General features: G+C 35.4%; 1 protein-coding gene across 11 annotated transcripts in view; it reads left to right on the forward strand.

The window, feature by feature from the left end:
- RNF180 (ring finger protein 180) overlaps positions 1-21,169 on the forward strand; it is a 298,146-nt gene that overhangs the window by 72,427 nt on the left and 204,550 nt on the right. For 8 of the 11 annotated variants that reach the window (XR_005210988.1, XM_037799402.1, XM_037799401.1 and 5 more), the window contains 3 exons: positions 1,696-1,791; positions 3,425-4,348; positions 7,142-7,177. Coding sequence is in view for 10 of the 11 variants with exons in the window: in XM_037799402.1 (XP_037655330.1) it covers positions 1,696-1,791; positions 3,425-4,348; positions 7,142-7,177 (1,056 nt within the window). In the remaining variant the exon portion in view is untranslated. Of the gene's footprint in view, positions 1-1,695; positions 1,792-1,894; positions 1,974-3,424; positions 4,349-7,141; positions 7,178-21,169 lie in introns of those variants that run through there. The other 3 variants (XM_037799407.1, XM_037799404.1, XM_037799405.1) reach the window with 3 other exon arrangements.

A 21,169-nucleotide genomic window follows, 5' to 3' on the forward strand; every position in this document is an offset into this window, starting at 1 on the left:
ACAGAGACTATTGCCAGCATCTCCTCTTCTTTTCCTAACTTTGCCTCCATTCAATAATATACCCTTCATATTACCTTGTACTTGCCTGGCCTTTTCTCCTTATTCTTAGTAATGACATAGAAGGTTAGGAATGTTGCATTTTGTCCAACCAAATTTGAGTTCAAGTATCATGGATAAAACTAAAGTTTCATTTTGGCCAACCATAAACTCTTCTCAACAGACTTTCTATTTGCCATTGAAATATTTTTAACCTATATTGTAGGATTTTTAAAACATTAGAACTGAAAAAATTTTAAAACCTTTTAATGAAAGTTTTCTTTTACTATTATAATCTTGAATTTGGAGTAGTACTGTCATTTATAGCAAATGAAATACTGTTGTGTACAGTATACAAAATAATGAAATGCTGTCTTAACATGTAACAATAGTTTGAGTTCCTTTTCTTTTTAAGTTATCCTTTTTTTTTTTCTTTTTTTGGGGTGGTCTGCAAAGAAATTAGATTGGGATAGATTCTTTATGGATCTCTCCAATATGTAAATAAATCACAGTGGAACTTTTTTGTCTGTACCTGGTCATCTTTTAGTATCATAAGATCTATAGACAGAATAGAACAGTGGAGTTGGGTACAGGAGGGACCAGCCTGGGAAATTAAACCTGGAAATTCTGGGTAGTCCTGGCTGCAAGTCACAACTGAAGGTAGATTATTATTATTAAAAATATTTAGTGCTGCCTCATTTATATTGCTGTGACCACAGACTTATAAGATGTGTTGAATAATTTCCTTGCTGTTTATTTATTTAATTTGATCATAGTAGCTGTTTGTGCAACTCCTTGAGAAATCTAAAAGAGAAGGCACTGTGCTTTGGTAATTTACAGAGGTACCTTGATATAAAATCTGATTCTGGGGAAGGGTATGTGGGCAAAAGCCTTACCCTTTCCCGGTCTTCTTCAACCAACTCTTTCCTGTCATTTCTTAGAATGAAATTCTGTAGACCCAGAAGAGACATTGAGATTTTCTAGTAGTGTTTTAAGGTGAAAAAACTGAGGCCCAGAGAGATAAAGTGACTGACCAAAGGTTGTACATGTAGTAAAGAGCCACATATCTCCACCCTGGCCTGCCGTGCACTTTTCTGATGTGTGGGGAAGTCATACCCTCTCAACTACATATCACACTAATTTCCGTACATCTAGTTCAGAAAACCAAAAGAATTTATTTTTGAAATTTTTGTCAGTCTTATACAGCTTATGTTTAGTCAAGGATTTTCAGCTATCTACACAAGTGTCCTTTTCCTCCCTCCTCCTTTGCTTTTCTATTGATAGAGAAAATAGCAAGTTCTTTATTCAGTCATTAGTAGAATCCAAATAGAATTGGAGATTAAAGGCTGAGGAAAGTTGGTATAAATGATAACTATTTTACCTCAAATATAGGAATAAAAGAAGAGAACACTGGATTTGTCAATGAAAATAAGGGCTTTTTTTCTTTTTTTTTAATTGCATGTAGTAGTAGTTATTCCCTGAAACAAAATTGGGAGGTCTTCTTTTTGGATTTGATTTTGTTGGGGGAATGAAGAGGGGAAGGGAGTGTTTACTTTCTAGCTAAAATAGAATTTGTGTTTTTTGTTTTACTTGAATATGAAATTTGTGAAATAAATTTTGAACTGGTAATTAGTAATGTCATGCATTTTGATATAACAGGATAGTCATGCTCCAGCTGATGCTCAAAGTATTTGTCATGTGTGGCACATGAATATAGAAGCCCTTCCAGAATGGATAAACTGCCAGATACAAAAAGTAAGTTTCCTTGTTTCTGAGTAAAATTAGTAACACACACTTCAGAGTGTTTTCTTCCTCATTTTTAGAGCTTTTTTTTTCTTTTTTTCTTTTTTGGATGCAGCTTTCCAAGAGACATGAAAGGGTGTGTAAGTCTTGATGATACACTTATTGACTTCTTCACTGTTACTGGGATATTCCAGGTATTTTTCCACCTCAGGCTAGGCACTTGGCATTTCCTCTTCCTTGAATACTTGTTCCGCAGATATGCATCTGGTTTACTGCCTCATTTCCATAGTTCTTTACTTTCAATGAGGCATTCACTGGCCTACATATCAGTTGCCCCCACATTACCGTTCTTCACATTTCCTTTCTCCCTTGTCTGCTTTAATATCTGTATTTATACATACACATACACATACATATATGCACACAGCAATATAAGTCAATTATAAAGGTACATATGTATATATGGCATAAAATATATAAATTACACATACACACATATACACACACATACATGGCTTACTTATCTTCTAAATTGCCTAGCTCCCCATTAGAATATAAGTGCCATGAAGACAGCAGTTCTTGTATTTTGTTCATTGTTATATTACCGGTACCTGGAACAATACCTCTTGAGTGAATGAAATATCCATTATGTGTCATTTACATATGTACATATACATATATACATACACATATAAAATAAATAAACTGAATAGTTAATAACTTATTGGCATAATCAAAATAAAATCACCATACTTTTAAGGATTCTTAATGAAGTATTATTAGAGCAACAACACTCTTTGCTAAATAGGATGGTATAGTTATCTCTCACAATGCAAACACCTAAGACCTAGAAAAGTGTAAGTAATATGATTTTTAGAAAAATGTAATTACATTTCTCCACTGACTTGTAATATAGCTTACTCTTTTTTTTTTTTGGTCAAAAAATAACATTTGATAGATATCCCTTGTATCCGTTTTCACACTGAACTGATTTCTTGGGAAAATGTCAGTGCACTGCTTATAAGTGTCCTGAACTTATATGTTAGGATACTGCAGATGTTTCACTGTCTCTGTTGGAAAGATAATTTTAAGCCAACTCATTATTATTTTCCTATCTGAGTGTAGAAAATACAGTATCTGATATATACAACCAGTATCTTTTGGTTTTATATAAAATGCCAGGAAGATCTTTATTCTGTTGCTTGGATTAAGTTCCCTCCCACGGTGCTTGGTATGCAAGAAGTGTATCAAAACAGACACTTTTCTTTGGAATTTTACTTGCAAATTAAGCTCTGTAGGCTGATTTGCTTCCAAGTTCCATAGTGTATTTTTCTTTTCATTAGTTCACACTGTATCCATATTCTGCCGATTGTTTAATAGTCTCTTTTTAAAGAATTCTTAGGAGTATTATTTGGATGGCATGATATGCAGTATGTTATCGCTAGAACTTTGGAGCAGTTTATCTCAATTTAAGGTTTGTTTCCATTTGCTGTTCTTTCTGCTAATCGGAAAGGAGAAAGCCAGCCTTCTCTGGGGCATAGAAAACTTTCATGTGATCAGCTTTTTTTTAAACTCACATTCTCTTTGGTTACTTTGCAATGAAAGCATTGTCTTTATTTTCCCTTTTTTTTTTTTTTACCTGTAGGCCCAGTGGACAGTTGGAAAACTGAATTGTCCTTTCTGTGGGGCCCATTTAGGGGGCTTTAATTTTGTCGGCACTCCAAAATGTTCCTGTGGCCAGCCTACAGCTGTACGTCTCTCAAAGAGCCGGACCGATTATCAGCCAACACAGGCAGATGGACTAATGAGACCATCGCTGAAATACTTGTTACATCCTAGAGTTCAGACAGGTGGTGCTTCAAAAAACAGAAATTACAGGCTTTTAAACATGGCCCAAAATAATAATGGCCCTGGAAGATTAACAGAAGCACTCTGCCTGGAGGTACGAGCAACATATTTTGAGTTGAATGAAAAACTGCTCTTCAAAGCATCAAATCCAAAATACCAGCTTTTTGTTCCTCGGCTTGTGACTGGCAGATGTACTGCAAGAGCTTTTCATAGAAAATCACATAGCTTGGATCTGAACATCACTGAGAAACTGACTTTATTACCCACTTTTTATGAGATACATAGTAAAACTACTGCCTATCCTAGGCTAAATGAAACACAGGCTATCGACCTTTCTGACTTGCCTTTAGATTCTAATAAAAATAGCTGTCCCTTTCAGAATCCATCCAGTTTTGATCCTGATGTGCTGCTGCAAACATTTTCAGTGGCTCCCCGTAAGACCCAGACACGAAGAGAATTTCAGTGTGGTCTAGAAGCTTCTGCAGTGTACTCTGGCCATGCTACTTCTAGCAACCTGACTTTCCTGATGGATCTGCCCTCCACTGGCAGGAGCATGCTGGAGGTCTCAGACCAGGAAGAGCACCTTTCCCCTCTGGACTTCCTGCACTCAGCCAGTTTTTCCTTGGGTGCCATTAACCAGAGACTCAGTAAGAGAGAAAGAAGCAAGTTGAAGAATCTGAGAAGGAAACAACGAAGGCATGAAAGATGGCTACAGAAGCAGGTAATTTTTTTGGAAGGGTTTACTAAAAATTCTGTATTATAAAATGTTGATGTTTGGGAAGTAGAGCTAACTTTGAATGCTTGTATTGCAAAAACTTGGTTTTAATAAATTTTGAAATGGCATTTCTCTCTTAGTGCAGCTCTATTATAATTGACATGTATAACTCTGTCTCTAAACATGTTTAGAAAATGACCTTTTTCTAATTCAGTTCTGCTCATATTTTAGAAGAACATGAATCTCATGCTATTGAGACTAGATTACTTGTTACATACAATTTTAATTTATTATATTAGGATTGCTCTGCAATGATTTTACTTCAGGTTAAGTTGAAAGAAGGAAAAAAGGTTTCTCTAAATAAATCCAATCTAGTAACAAATTCATTCACTTTATCACATTCAGTTTCAGTGGATATTTTCAAGGAGCCTTATTTAATTAATGTATGCCTACATGATCTAGATATGATTGTGCCAAATTTTAAAAAAATTATCTGAAGGGTAATTTATCCTTACTGTGATTTTGTGAGAGAGAGTGTTTCTCTATGATTTGAGGTGTTCCTGTGTCCATGATGACATGTTCAAGGGTGGGGTGAGTGAAAGGACTGAACAATAAATATTAGGCACTGTGGAAATCAATTAAAACCAATGGATGAGACACTTATGAAAATCTGGAAGTTTGAGGATTAGTATATTTCGCTATAAACATTTTTGAAAACTGCCTTTATTATTTTTTGGCTCATAATAGATAGTAGTCCTCATTAATCAGCAAGTTGAATATCAGTAATTGTGTCCTTAGAGCTAAAATTTAAAAAGGTGCAACCTCACTTAATAGTTCATTTTTTAAAAAACAGTTAAAGCAATGGTATTATTGCTTATGGTCCTAGTGGTAGTAGTAAAATAAAATTAATGCATTGATTGCTTCAGTCAGTTTAGGTGTTTGTTTAGCTTTTAGTTATATGGTAGTATAATTATAATTAAAAGTAATTGTTTATTATAATTTTGATAGATTACTGACAAGATGATTCCAGTTTGATTTATTTGCAGTTGATGGTGTAATGTGGCATCAAATTATAGATTATAGAATGTAAAAAAAGTATATATTTTTAGCATCATTGTAATATATGTCCTAGTTTTAATTTATTAAAGTTGCAAAATTCAAAACTTGTATTGTGAATTTAATTTATGCCTAGGTATATTGGAGATGATCGTGTGTTATGTTAAGTGAATGTTGAGAAAGAATACTTTTAAAACAATAAATGTAGAGGACTCTAAAATAATTCTCTAGCAGATAGAAACTTAAATATTAAAGTTATACTTGCTCTATACAGTAAATATCTGAAAATAATATCTTTGGAATTTTAAAAATATGCTTAATTCCTGGGCTAGGTATTTTTTAAACCTCAGTTGTATTATTTATTTTTCAACAAAAGGATACTCTCTTTTACTCAGTTTAAAGAAAAGCAAGAGAAAGTTAATGTTCTTTTTTATATAAATGAAGTCATTTTTATTCAGTCACACACATGTTATTTGACCAGTCTTAGTTAAGAATCAGTGGCTCTTAGACTAGTATAGTGATGCAGTAGGATCCCTATAGGTTTGATTGGTTACACAGGGGTTACAGGGGAACAAACGTTCAATGTCTCCTTAGCAAAGATAATTTAAACTAAGTATAGCAGCATAGAAATCATGTGAGTTCAGTTTGAGTACAATCCATGGTTATAGTCAGAAAGAATAATAATGATAAAAAAAAGAGTCAATCTTGACAATTCAAGCAAAAAGATGAATCTTAGAGCTAATAATCTGAGTTAAATTAATGGTTTAGCTCTTTGGCTCATTCTATGTTTAATAAATAATGTATAATTATATAAATATTCATTTAATGTTTGCAATATACCATGCATTTGGGCAATAAAAAGATGATCTCAATACATATCCTGCCTCTTTTTTAATGAGGGAGCTAAGTATACAAGGTGTCAAGTACAAGTTACCTACTATTAATGGTAATTTTAAAGGAGTTTAAAATAATTGGTTGGGAAATTTAGAGTTCTGACTTTTATTTTACATTTTTAATGAATTTTTGTGCATTCTAGACTTCTTTTAGTGCCAGACATCATGATAGTATTAATGAGACCACAAAAAGCAATTTAAATTTTTGAAGCTTTGGGTTACAAATGAAGAATGACATTGAAGGAGAACCTATGCCAGTTTTAAGTATGTTTGGTCAGCAAACATTAATTGAGCATCTGTGTTGGGGAAAGACCTAGCACTGTAAACTGAATTTATACAGCAAACCTCTTTTTTATCCAGCATAGTCTTTTGTTTTTTAATTTTAATTTTTTAAATTATCATGCAACTCTATGAAATTTAGCATGTATATTCATGTAACCACCACTATAATGAGGATACACAATAGGTTCATCACCCCCCAAAAAATCCCTTGTGCTGTTCTCTTTAGGATTACACATAATCCTTGGCAACCACTGTTCTGTTCTCCATCACTTTAGTTTTGTCTTTTTAATAATATAAAAATAGAATCATATAGTATGTAACCTTTTAAGACTGGCTTTTTTTACTCGGCATAATTTCCTGTGAGATTCATACATGTTGCTGCATATATCAATAGTTTGTTCTGTTTTATTGCTGAGTAGTATTCCGTCATATGACTGTACCACAGTTGTTTTTCCATTCATCTGTTGAAGAATATATGGGTTGTTTTCAGGTTTCAGCAATTATGAATGGAGCCTTATAAACATTCATACATAGGTTTTTGCGTGAACCTAAATTTTCATTTCTCTAGGGTAAATGTCCAAGAGTGAGATTGCTGAATCATATGGTAAGCATATTTTAACTTTACAAGAAACTATCAAACTGTTTTCCAGAATGACTGTACCATTTTGCATTCCCAGAAGCAATATGAGAGTTCCAGTTACTTTGCATCCTTCCCAGCTCTGATATTCTCAATATTCTTTTTATTTTAGTCATTCAAATAAGTATGTAGTAGTATCACATCCTGGTTTTAATTTGCATTTCCCTAATGGCTAATGAAGTTGAACATTTTTCATGTGCTTATTTACTATTTGTATATATTTTTTCACAAAGTGTCTGTTCTTAGCTTTTGTTCATTTTTCATTGGGTTGTTTGTTTTCCTCCTGTTGAGTTTTGAGAGTTCTTTATATTTTTTGGATACAAATCCTTCATCAGATATGTGATTTGGAAATATTTTCTCCCCATCTGTAGCTTGGTTTTTATTCTCTTAACTTTTTTCGTCCATAGAGTAAGCATGTTTAATTTTGAAGAAGTCCAGTTTCTCAGTTTTTTTCTTTTATGGATCACAAACTTGGTGTCATGTCGAAGAACTGTTTGCCTAATCCTAGATTACAAAGACTTTTCTTTTAAGCTTTTTTTTAAAGTTTTATGTTTTAAGTTTTACATTGAGAATTATGTTCATTTTGGTTAATTTTGTTTTAAGTGTGAGCTTTAGGTTGAGGTTCATTTTTTTTTTTGCATAGAGATAACCCAGTTGTTCATTTCTCAATTGAATTGCTTTTGCCCCTCTGTCGAAAATCAATTAGCTGTACCTGTGTGGGTCTATTTCTGGACTCCCTCTTCTGCTCAATTCATCTGTGTGTCTACTGCTTTGCTAAATATCACTCTGTGGTTATTATAACTATATACTGTCATGCCTTGTTATTGCACGTTGCAGGTAAAGGGTTTTTTACAAATTGAAGGTTTGTGGCAACCCTACGTCAAGCAAGTCTGTCGCTGCCACTGTGTCACGTTTTGGAAATTACGGCCATATTTCAAACTTTTTCATTACTGTTATATATGTTGTGGTGGTTTGTGATGGGTAATATTTGATATTATTTTGTAATTGTTTTGGGGCACCATGAATTGTGCCCATATGAGAGGGCTAACTTAATTTATAAATGTTGTGTGTGTTCTGACTGCTCCACCAACTGGCTATTCCCCTCTCTCTCTCCCTCTCCTCAGGTTGCCCTATTCCCTGAGACACAACAGTATTGAAATGAGGCCAATTAAAAACCCTACAATGGCCTCTTAGTGTTCCAGTGAAAGGAAGAATCCCATATCTCTCACTTTAAATCAAAAGCTAGAAATGATTAAGCTTACTGAGGAAGCCGTGCCAAAAGCTGAACTAGGCCAAAAGCTAGGTCTCATGTGCCAAACAGCCATGTTGTGAATAGAAAAGCACTTTTTAGCAATAACGTATTTTTTAATTAAGGTATGTAATTGTTTTTTTTAAACATAATGTTATTACACACTTAGTAGACCACAGTATAGTGTAAACATAACTTTTATATGCACTGAGAAAACAGAATTCCTGTGACTTGCTTTTTGAGATATTCACTTTTTTGCAGTGGTCTGGAACTGAACTCACATCTCTGAGGCATGCCTGTAGTAAGTCATAAAATCATGTAGTACGATTCCTCCAACTTTATTGTTCTTTTTCAAAATTGTTTTAGCTATTCCAGTTCCTTTGCCTTTCCATATAAAATTTAGAATCAGCTTATTTATGTTGACAAAAACATGTTCTGGGATTTTGATTGTACTTACGTTAAATCTATAGATCAACTAGGAGAGAATTGATATCTTTACTGTGTTGACTTTTTCCAATCCCAACACACTATGTGTCTCTTTTTATTTAGGTCTTTGCTTTCTTTCATCAGTACTTTTCAGTTTTCAACATATAGAATTTATGCATATTTTGTTAGATTTATGTCTAAGTGCTAAGTATTTCTTTTTTGAGAGTGTTATAAATGTTTAAAAAAAATTTTTTTTTGTTCATAATTGTACATGTCTAGTATATAGAAACACAATTGGTTTTTGTTTTGACTTTGTAACTTGTTATGTTAGGAGTGCAGGTCTTTGACGTATTTTGTCACATTTATCCCTAAGTATTTAATATATTGATAATAGTAGTTTTTTGTAGATTCTGTAGGATTTTCTGCCTAGATGATCATGTTGTTTGCAATGTCTACCTTTCCAATATGGGGCTTTCATTTCTTTTGATTGAATTTTTGCACTGGCTAGTTACCTTCAGTACAATGTTGAATAGAAATTGTGAAAACAGATACCCTTGTCTTGTTCCTGATGTTAGGAGGAAAACACAGTTTTTACCGTTAAGTACGTGTTATTGGTAGGATTTTTTGTAGATGCCCTTTATTAGGGTCAGGAAGTTTCCTTCTATTCCTAGTTTACTGCAAGTTTTTGTCATGAATGGATGTTGAATTTTGTCAAATGCTTTTGAGCTGATAATATGTTTTTAATGTTAATGTTGATTATTAATCAACAGTTAAATATTGAGCCAGCCTTGCATTCCCACAATAAACCTCAGTTTGTCATGGTTGTATTATTCTTTCTATATATTGTTGGAAATTATTTCCCAATGTTTTCTGAGGATTTTTGTGCCTATGTTCATGAGGGCTATTGATCTGAAGTTTTCTTTGTTTTTGGATTGTCTTTGTGTGGCTTTGGTTTCAGGGTAGTTCTGGTCTTTTTAAAGCAAGTTATTTTCTGGAAAATGTGTAGAATCCATTTTTTTTTTTCCTTAAGTGTTAGTAATGCTTCCTGGGCCTGGAGATTTCTTTCTTGGGGGGTTTACAACTATGAATTAAATGTCTTTAATAGGCATAGAACAATTCAGGTTATATATTTCGTATTTGGGTAAATTTTGATAAACTGATGTTTTTAAAGAATTTTATAAGTTGTCTAAAATGTTTGTAGCATTGTTCATAGTATTATCCTTTTAATATCTATGGAATCTGTAGTAGTATCCATTCTTTCAGTCATGATATTGCCTATTTGTGTCTTCTCTCTTTTTCTTTTTCACTTTTGTTAGAGATTTTTCAGTTTTATTTTTTTTTTCGAAGAACCAACTTTTGCTTTCATTATTTGTCTCTTATTTTTGTTTGCAAAGTCATTGATTTCTGCTCTTATCTTTATACTTCCTTCTGCTTGCTTTGAATTTGTTTTCCTCTCGTTTTTACTTTTTTATGATAGAAAATTAGATTATTTATTTAAAAATTTTTTTCCTCATATAAGCATTTAATGTTATACATTTCCCTCTAATTACTGCCTTAGCTATAGCCTATGATTTTTATGTTGCGTTTTCATTTTAATTCAGTTCAAACTATTTCTAATTTCCCTTGAGACTTCCTTTGGGTCACACAGTTGGTATAAATGGTTAGTATAATCATGAAAATGCTAAATATCAGTACTTTCTTTGTGGAAATTAATCAGAAGTTTAATCCTGGGGCAAAATATTTACTCCTCTGGATTGAGAGAAAGTAAAACTGCCACTAGTACCATTTTGTAATATTTTAAAATAATTCTACTTAAACAGTAGTTCATTCTGCTGTTTTCATTTCTTAACCTTACTCTTATTTAATATGAATAAAATGTCTTTTTAAAGACTCCCAGGAAGCTATATGGAAAAGAGAGAGTTTGCCATTATGTTTTTTAGAGTGTTGTACATGACAGTGTAAAATAATTGACCAGATATTATGGGTTTTAATGACTGAACTGTCTACAGTAATTCATTTACATTGTTCTTAGTGAACTGAATGAGTTTAAGAGGGAGTAAGGGGCAAGGTTTGAATGGAGTTATGACTGAGAACTCCATAGGAAGAGGGATACTCGCCTTAGTATTATTATTATTTTGCTTTTCTATTGCTTAGCACAGTGCTCTCATACATAATAGGTGCCCAGGAATGTTCTTTTTAGATAAATTTTTTTATTTTAGAGTAGTTTTAGATTTATGGATAAGTTGTGAAGATAGTACAGAGAGTTCCCATGTGTCCCACATTCAGTCCCCCCTGTTATTAATTTCTACATTAGTATAGTACATTTGCCACAATTAATGAACCAATATTGATTTATTATTATTAAGTGATGTCCATACATCATTCAGATTTTCTTAGTTTTTACCTGATTTTTTTTTCTGTTCCAGTGTCCCATCCAGGGATAATAGTTAATTAAATATTATATTTAGTCATCATGTCTCCTTAGGCTCCTCTTGACTGTGTCTTTCTCAGACTTTCCTTGTTTTTTTTTTTTTTTTTATTAAATTCAGTTTTATTGAAATACATTCACACACCATACAATCATCCATGATATACAATCCACTGTCCACAGTATGATAACATAGTTATGTGTTCATCACCACAGTCTATCTCTGAACATTTTCCTTACATCAGAAAGAACCAGAACAAGAATAAAAAATAAAAGTGAAAAAAACACCCAAATTATCCCCCCATCCCACCCCATTGGTCCTTTACTTTTTATCGCCATTCCTCCACTTATCCATACACTAGATAAAGGGGGTGTGATCCACAAGGTCTTCACAATCACACTGTCACCCCTTGTAATCTACATTATTATATAATTGTCTTCAGGAGTCCAGACTGCTGGGTTGGAGTTTGGTAGTTTCAAGTATTTACTTCTAGCTATTCCAATACATTAAAGCCTAAAAGGTGTTATCTATATAGTGCATAAGAATGTCCACCAGAGTGACCTCTCGACTCCATTTGGAATCTCTCAGCCACTGAAACTGTTTCGTCTCATTTTGCATCCCCCTTTTGGTCAAGAAGATACTCTCAGTCCCACGATGCCAGGTCCACATTCATCCCCGGGAGTCATACTCTGCGTTGCCAGGGAGATTTACACCCCTGGGAGTCGGGTCCCACGTAGGGGGGGAGGGCAGCGAGTTCACCTGTCGAGATGGCTCAGTTAGAGAGAGAGAGGGCCACATCTGAGCAACAAAGAGGTACTCAGGGGGAGACTCTTAGACACCATTACATACAACTTTAGACTTTCCTTTGTGGTAATGAGCTTCATAAGGGCAAGTCCCATGCTTGAGGGCTCAGCACATCAAACTGCCAGTCCCAATGTTTGTGACAACATATGCTAGGGGATCAGCATCTTAAAGTTTAGAGATAGGCCTTACAATTCAGGGATAGAGTTAACTGCTGTAAGAGCTTACTCCTTGTTTTTGATGAAGTTGACAGTTTTGAGGAATATTGATTAGGTATCTTGTAGAATGTGTCCCTTAGTCGATATTGTCTGATGTTTTTCTCATGATTTTACTGGGTTATGGGTTGTGTCAGGGTCCCTAAGACCACACTCAGGTTTGATGATTCACTAAGAGTACTTACAGGACTCAGCATATAGTTTTACTCATACCTATGATTTATTATAGCCGAAGGATACAAAGCAAAATTAGCAAAGGGAAGAAAGGTGCATGTGTGAAGCCTCTCCCAGTGGATATGCTTAATTCTCTCAGCAACATGTTGTAACAACATGCATGAAATAATCTCTAATGGGGAAGCTCACTGGGAACTCAGTTCCCGGGGTTTTTATTGGAACTGGTCATATAGGCACCCTCTGCCTAGCATGTACCAAAATGTCAGTCTCCCAGAAGGAAAGCAAGTATTCCACATTGCTTTTACAAACAAACCACTGTTGTTTTTACAATTTAGGCACAGTGAGCCATTCTAGCAGTTAGGGTGGAAGGAACCCTCCCCAAATTCAATTTCAAAATACCAGCCAAAGGCCAAAATTGTTAGTATGCGTTTCAAAGAAGAGCACTTAGGCTTGCTGAAAATGGGCCTTTTGGGTTAAAATCAAGCTGTTGGCCTTACCGTATGCATTCCTTCTGGAAGCTCTATGGGAGAAGAATCTTTCCCTTGCCTTTCCAGCTCCTAGAGTCTGTCAACCTTGCTTGGCTTTACATTACTCTGACCTTTGTTTCCATTGTCACATCTTTTCTCTGACCCATTTAAGGATCCTTGTGATTACATTGGGCCCACTCTGATAACCCAAGATAATCTTCTCATATCAGGGTCCTTAACTTGATCACAATTGAAAAATCCCTTTTGCTTTGTAGAGGAAAACATTCACATGTTCCAGGGATTAGGACTGGATATATATCAGATATTTTTCTGAGTGCTATACCTCATTTAATCCTGATAATTTCTACTATTAACACCCATTTTACATATTGGGAAGCTGAGGCTTAGAGAGGTTAAGTAACTATCTTAGGCCCACATACCTAGGTCCTGAAGTTCATGCTCTTAATCATTTTACCATGGTCTCTCAAGAGAGAAAGCCCCTCCCTCCAAAGATTTTATCTTTCTTTGATGATTCAGAAAATATTTTAGTGTTGTACACTTTTATTCTCATTCATTCTTTCCTTCATTTAACTAAGTTTATTGGATATTTTACTCTTTGCCAGAAACTGTGCTAAGAAAGTATTGAGGATATAGCAATGAATGAAATATGATCCCTCTCCTTAGGGACCCTTCAGTGGTTGGGGGAGATGCATATGAATATCAGTAATCATTTTCTTTTGCATTTGCAGAAATGCCATCTCATAGAGAATTTTGGCCCCAGCAGTTTATTTAACACAGAACTGCTTTGGCCAAGACCATAAAATGTAATGAGAATCAATTCTGGAGCAGTCATGAAGCAAGTTTGATTGGAAGAAGGGAAGATTGTGCAAAGTGGGAAGATTGATGACAGAAATGAGGGGAGAAATGCTCAGCTGATAAAGAATTAATGATGTAATGGTCCGAAACTAATATTTAGTTCTGAGGATGTTGTGCAGCTGCTGCAGAGTTCTGAGTTGCTTCAGACCAACCCATAGTAGGAGCTTAGTAAAAGCAGTTTCTGAGTGGATGACTTGAATAAAAAAATGATGTATCCAATGCTTCAGGCATAGTAAATGATTTAAGTAAAGGGGTTAACAGTGGTTATCAACCCTGGCTGCATTTTGGAATCTCCTCCAGGAGCTTTTAAAAATAGCTATAGTGCTTGAACTTCATCAGTTTATGCTTCGGTTGGTCTAGACTGGGCATCATTATTTATTTTTTAGATCTTAAGTGATCCCAATTTGTAGCCAGGGTTGAGAACTACTGGAAGAAAGAGAGATCAACAAAGGGAATTCAGAATGGTATAGAAGTGAGTTGACAGAGACTTTGACAAAGGATTTAATAACAAGAGCAAAGAGAATTAATTCTGCAGGATGTTACAGAAGAAAGGCAACTGACTATCACCCTCAACTGTTGCCAGGCTGTGAAGGAATTAGGTGGAGAACCATACTAAAGGAGACAAGATACTTTGATCTTATACTTTACAACACCTAATATGGTTCCTCACACATAGTAAAAGACAATATAAATATTTATATATGAGTAACATTTAGTATATAGATTTTATATCAGGTTATAGATTTTATAACCTGATATTAAGATAGAGAATTTTGATGAGGAGTAGGAGGGGAGTGAGGAAAAGGAAGAGAGGTGGTAGTGGTAAGAGTGATGATAGCAGCAGTTTTGTTGAACTATACTGTATGCTAGATATAGTATGAGGTGTTTTACTTGTAGTGCCTGATTGATAAATGAGATATTAGGTCACTGGAGCATGGGGAATCTCTCAGAAGGAAAGGCTTTGGGCAGCTAGTGAAGAGTATGAAGGCACTGACTGCAGACCCTTTGGAAAAAAGCAACTGGGAGGGAGGAGAACAGCAATAAATCCAAGTTATCTTTTTCCAAGTTTGTAAAAGGCCAACCCTGAGCCTGTTCTTCAGAACAAAGTCCAGATTGTCATTTGGCTTTTTTTCATAGTCCCAATATCTCTACTAATTTTTGTGGGGTGAGTTAGTTTGTAGAAAGGAGAAGTCAGAATCATTATTGAGCTGGTCCCAGATTGATTTATATTGAAAACTGAAATTTACTGTGTAGGACTGAGCTTAGTTCTCTCTGTGCTTGATTAATAGAACTGGGATATGCCTTCAGCTTTTTTTATCCTCGTGTGTATACTGGGAAGACTGTACCTGGTTTTATTCTAAACCATGACCTCATTTGGCTTCATTTACAAATCATCCAAAGTATACACTGCCTACCTGCTTTCTCCCTCATTGCCCCATTTCTGCCCTTGCACATTTAAAAATCATAGTCACTTGCTGACATTGCCTCCTTGTCCTATTCAAACCTCCTTAAAACTTTTGCCATGCTGAGGTGAAAGTCTTAACTGTTGTTCTCACACGTGGAGACCTCACAATACCAGCTTCCATGTACCTTCAAACTGGGGAGGTGACTGAAATCCTCTCCCTGGCTCTGCATGATTAATTGACATTGCTGTCACCTGAGTTTTCTTTTACAAGTAATATTTTGAAGTTAATTTTTAATTTAGAAACAATGTAACAATATTACAAGAAGTAGAGAAAACTGAAAAATACATTTTAAAGCTCCAGATCGTTTAAACACCAAATTTAAGACAGTGGTTACCTATGAGGGGGAGGGGAAAGGGGGGAATATAATCTGGGATGCTATCAAGGATTTAAACTCAATTATGTTTTACTTCTTAAACTGAGTAGTGTTATTACAGGTGTTACCTTTTGTTTTATTCCATTTTATATGTCTTAAATATTTTATAATACATTGAAGAATAAATTATAAACATGCCTTTTTATTTATTATTTTTGCTGCAAAATCTAAGATAACTCATCTTTGTTCTTCTTGTGGTAAAGCTAGAGGGAAACTTTCCAGCATACTATAGGCAAGTATTCTTTTACTCAGGAGACTCAAAATTTTTTTCTAATGTTTTTCTAACATTCTACTAGAATAAAAATGAGTATTAAAAAAATCCATAAACAACATTTTTTACTAAAAATAATTTTAAATCTCTGCTGTACTTGGATATGCTATTCAACTAAAAAATTTTATGTTTTTATCATCCTTTCTGGAGTGCTACTTTGCAGGGTCCTGTAAAGGTGAAATGGATCATCTTGTTTGCAAACACCAGAGGGTACCATATTTCAGGTTGACCTCTCTCTTTCTTCATGTGACTTTCATCCTTAAGGAGATCTCTAGGCTTCATCATGTGACAGCAGTAGCTTTCAAGAAGGTGAGAGTGGAAGCTAAAGGTTGCTGGAGGCCTAGACTTGGAAGTCATAAATCATCACTTGAACTAAGATACTGTTGGTCAGAGCAGGTCATGAGGCTAACCCAGACTCATAGAGTAAGGAAATAGACTCTGCCTCTTGATGGGAGGAGCAAGAAAATCATTTTACAAAGGAGCATGCATTTAAGAATTGGAGGAGCTATTATGATCATCATTGCAAATAACATATCACAAATACCCTGAACTTCAAAATGTTGTGGGTTAGTCTTCACTTATTTATGGTTTCCTCTAGAAAACTCCTTGGAAAACTGGTTTCATCCAAAATATTTTGCTCTCTGATGATGGCATTCCTGGGGAAACTTAAAAAGAATACCTATGTCCATCCAGGCTGTATGTTCAGAGAGTCCTATTCAGTTCATCTGGTGTGGGCTGAGTTGATGTCATTTTTAAAAAGCTTTCTGTGCTGTCATAATACTGTACAACAAAGGTTTTGAACCACTGCATGAGACAGTGTTCTCTTTATCCTTCTCATTATCTGATTTTTTAAAAAATGGGGCAGTGCTATATGCTGGTTAATTAGAAATTAGATGAAACAGTTCTCAAAGAGCAGATCATTTCCTGATTAATTTTTTTATTAATTCAATTTTATTGAGATATATTCACATACCATACAGCCATCCATGGTGTACAGTCAACTGTTCAAAGTACCGTCATATAGTTGTGCGTTCATCACCCCAATCTATGTTTGAACATTTTCCTTACACCCAAAAGAATAAAAAATAGGAATAATAAAAGTAAAAAAGAACACCTAAATCATCCCCCCCTATCCCACCCTATTTTTCATTTAGTTTTTGTCCCCATTTTTCTATTCATCCATCCATACACTGGACAAAGGGAGTGTGATCCACACGGTTTTAACAATCACACTGTTTGATAGTTTCAGGTATTTACTTCTAGCTATTCCAATACACTAAATCCTAAAAAGGGATATCTATATAGTGCATGAGAATGTCCACCAGAGTGACCTCTCAACTCCATTTGAAATCTCTCAGCCACTGAAACTTTATTTTGTGTCATTTCGCTTCCCCCTTTTGGTCAAGAAGATGTTCTCAATCCCACAATGCCGGGTCCAGGTTCATCCCCGGGAGTCATATCCTGTGTTGCCAGGGAGATTTACACGCCTGGGAGTTAGCTCCCATGTAGGAGGGAGGGCAGTGAGTTCACCTGCCGAGTTGGCTTAGCTAGAGAGAGAGGGCCACATCTGAGAAACAAAGAGGCACTCTAGGGGAGAGTCTCAGGCACAATTATAATTAGGCTTAGCCTCTCCTCTGCAGCAACAAGCTTCAAAAGGGCAAGCCCCAAGATAGAGGGCTTGGCAAGCCAAACTGTCAGTCCTCAGTGTTTGCGAAAACATCAGCAGCAACCCAGGTGGGGAAGTCTTAACATTTCTGCATTTTCCCTCGTCTCCCTATGGGGGCCCTGCATATATATTTTTATTCTCTGCCCAAATTACTCCGGATTTATTGCTGTTTCACACTAACCTGTACAAACCTACCAGATCTCACTTATTCAAAGTTTCATGTAATTATGGTATTTGAATAAACTGACCATGTAAGTTTAATGATTTAGTGTACAACAGAAAATATAGATCCTGCACCAAACATCATGCCCTCCCTTGGTCTCACACGGAGGCCGAAGCTTTGATACACAGTCAGTATCGTCCTTAACCCTTTGGCCTGATTTGCTGTAGTCCTAACCAGATCTGTTGCATTCATATCCCTAATTGAAGTCTGGACTCTTTCAGCTTTTTTAAGAGTTGCTGTATGCGCCAATGCTGACATTCATATCTGCCAAGCTCTAGCTCTGAGTTTCAGGTGTTACACAGATACCCAAAGTTCCAGAGACTGACCAGGTTATACACAAAGGGATCAGCATCTCAGAATTTGGAGACAGCCATTACAATTCAGGAATAGATGTGACTGCTGTAACAGTTTACAATCTAGTGTCCATTACAATAAGCCTTCCCCTGATAAGCTGTGTTGTATGATTCAATTCTCAGAGTTTACACATTGTAATTAGTCCATATTGGAGAGGCATTATAATGTTTGCCTTTCTTTGTGGTGTAGTTCACTCAAAATGCTGTCTACAGGATCCATTCACCTAGATGCCTGTCTCACATCTTCACTCCTTCTGACAGTTACTCAGTATTCCATTTATACATACACCACAGTTCACCATTCTGTTTATCAGTTGATGTACCCTTAGGCCACCTCCATCCATTGGAAATCGTGAATACTGCCTCCATAAACGCAAGTGTGAAAATGTCCATTCATGTCTCTGCTCTCAGATCTTCCAAATATATACCCCATAATGGGGTTGCAGGACTTTATGGCATCCACATACTTAGTTTCTTGTGGAATGACCACACTGTGCTCCAGATAGGCTACACCATTCTACCTCCCTACCAAAAGTAAATAGGTATATCCCTCTCTACGTGTTTTCTCCAGCAATTTTATCCCTATTTCTATTTTTTCCTAAAATTTTATAGATATATTCACATACCATATAATCATCCACAGTGTACAATCAATTGTTCACGGTATCATCATATAGTTTTGTATTTATCAACAAAATCAGCACTTGAACATATTGATTATTATGAAAAAAATGTTTAAAGAATAATAATAAAGATAAAAAGAAAAATATCATACAACACAACATAATAGTAAAGTCAGACAACACAACCTCTCCCAAGAATCCCATATCCCTCCATTATATCCCCATCAAATACACATTTAGCTTTGATATATTGCCTTTGTTACATTTGAGGGAATCATATTACAATGTTACTGTTAACCATAGACTCCAGTTTGCTTTGATTATATTTTTTCCCCAATACCATCCCCTTTTCAACACTTTGCATGGTTGACATTCATTTGTTCTCCCACATGCAAGAACCATTTTATATTTGTAAATTTAGTCACAACCATTGACCAGTCTAGTTTTTGCTAGGTTATACAGTCCTAGTCTTTATCGTCTGTCTTTACCTCTGGTGTCATACATGCCCCTGGCCCTCCTCTTTCAGCTTTATTCACAGATGTCTTTGTTCACTGTGCTTACAATATTGTGCTAAGGTGACACAGTGTTATGGTATCTGTTTCTGGATCTATACAGTCAATCCTGCTGAACATTCTGTAGTCCTTCAGCATCAAATGCCTGATCTCTACCCTCTGTTCTATCTCCTGGCAGCCTGTGTTATGAGCTTTTAACTCTCAAAGTTTTCTCATTAATGTTAGTTCATATTAGTGAGACCATGCAGTATTTGTCCTTTTGTTTCTGGCTAACTTCACTCAACGTAATGTCCTCAAGGTTCATCCACGTTATTATATGTTCTTTGACTTTGTTCTGTCTTACAGCTGCATAATATTCCATTGTGTGCATGTGGCATAGTTTGTTTTTCCACTCATCCGTTGATGGACATTTGAGCTGTTTCCATCTTTTGGCGATTGTGAATAATGCTGCTATACATGTCTGTTTACAAATGTCCATTCATGTCTTAACTTTCATTCCTCTGAGTATATACCTAATAATGGAATAGCTGGGTCATATTGCAAATCTATACTAAGTTTCCTGAGGAGCTGCCACACTGCCTTCCAGAGTGGTTGCACCATTCTACATTCCCACCAGCAGTGAATAAGAGTGCTTCTTTCTCCACATCCTCTCCAGCACTTGTAATTTTCAGTTTTTTGGGTATTGGCCAGTCTGGTAGGTGTGAGAGGATATCTCATTGTGGTTTTGATTTGTATTTCCCTAATAGCCAGTGAAGTTGAACTTTTTTTCATATGCTTTTGAGCCATTTGTATTTCCTCTTCAGAAAAGTGTCTGTGTCTTTTGCCCTTTTTTAAATTGAGTTGTCTTTCTGTTGTTGAGTTGTAGGATCGCTTTATATATTCAGGATGTTAAACCCTTTTCTGATATGTGGTTTCCAAATATTGTCTCCTGTTGTGTAGGCTGCCTTTTTACTTTCCTGATGAACTACTTTGATGTGCAAAAATGTTTAATTTTGAGGTGATCCCATTTGTCTATTTCTTCTTTGGTTGCTCATGCTTTGGGTGTAATGTCTAGGAAACCACCTCCTATTACAAGATCTTTAAGATACTGCCCTACATTTTGTTCTAAGAGTCTTATGGTCTTAGTCCTAATGTTTAGGTCTTTGATGCATTTCGAGTTAATTTTTTTATAAGGTGTGATATAGGAGTCCTCTTTCATTCCTTTGGATATGGATATCCGGTTCTCCAAACACCATTTATTGAAGAAGGTGTTCTGTCCCAGTTGCTTTGGCTTGACCGCCTTGTCAAAGATCAGTTGTCCATAGATGTAAGGGTCTAGGTCTGAACACTCAATTCGATTCCATTGGTCGATATAAGTATCCTTATGCCAGCACCGTGCTGTTTAGACCACTATAGCTTTGTAATATGTTTCAAAGTCAGGTAGTGTGAGACCTCCCACTTTGTTCCTCTTTCTCAAGATATTTTTGGCTATTTGGGGCACCTTGCACTTCCAAATAAATATGGTTATTGGTTTCTATTTCTGCAACATATAGGTTGTGATTTTAATTGATATTGCACTGAATCTATAAATCAATTTAGGTAGAATTGACATCATAACTATATTTACTCTTCCAGTCCATGAACACTGTATGTTCTTCCATTTTTTTAGATCCTGTTTGATTTCTTTTAGCAGTTTCTTGTAGTTTCCTCTGTATAGGTCTTTTGTGGCCTTGGTTAAGTTTATTCCTAAATACTTGATTCTTCTGGTTGCTATTGTAAATGGAATTTTTTTTTCTTGATTTCCTCCTCTTGTTGCACATTACTTGTGTGTAGGAACACTACAGATTTTTGCATGT

This window comes from Choloepus didactylus, chromosome 11 (assembly GCF_015220235.1).
Source record: "Choloepus didactylus isolate mChoDid1 chromosome 11, mChoDid1.pri, whole genome shotgun sequence".
Taxonomy (NCBI): Eukaryota; Metazoa; Chordata; class Mammalia; order Pilosa; family Megalonychidae; genus Choloepus; species Choloepus didactylus.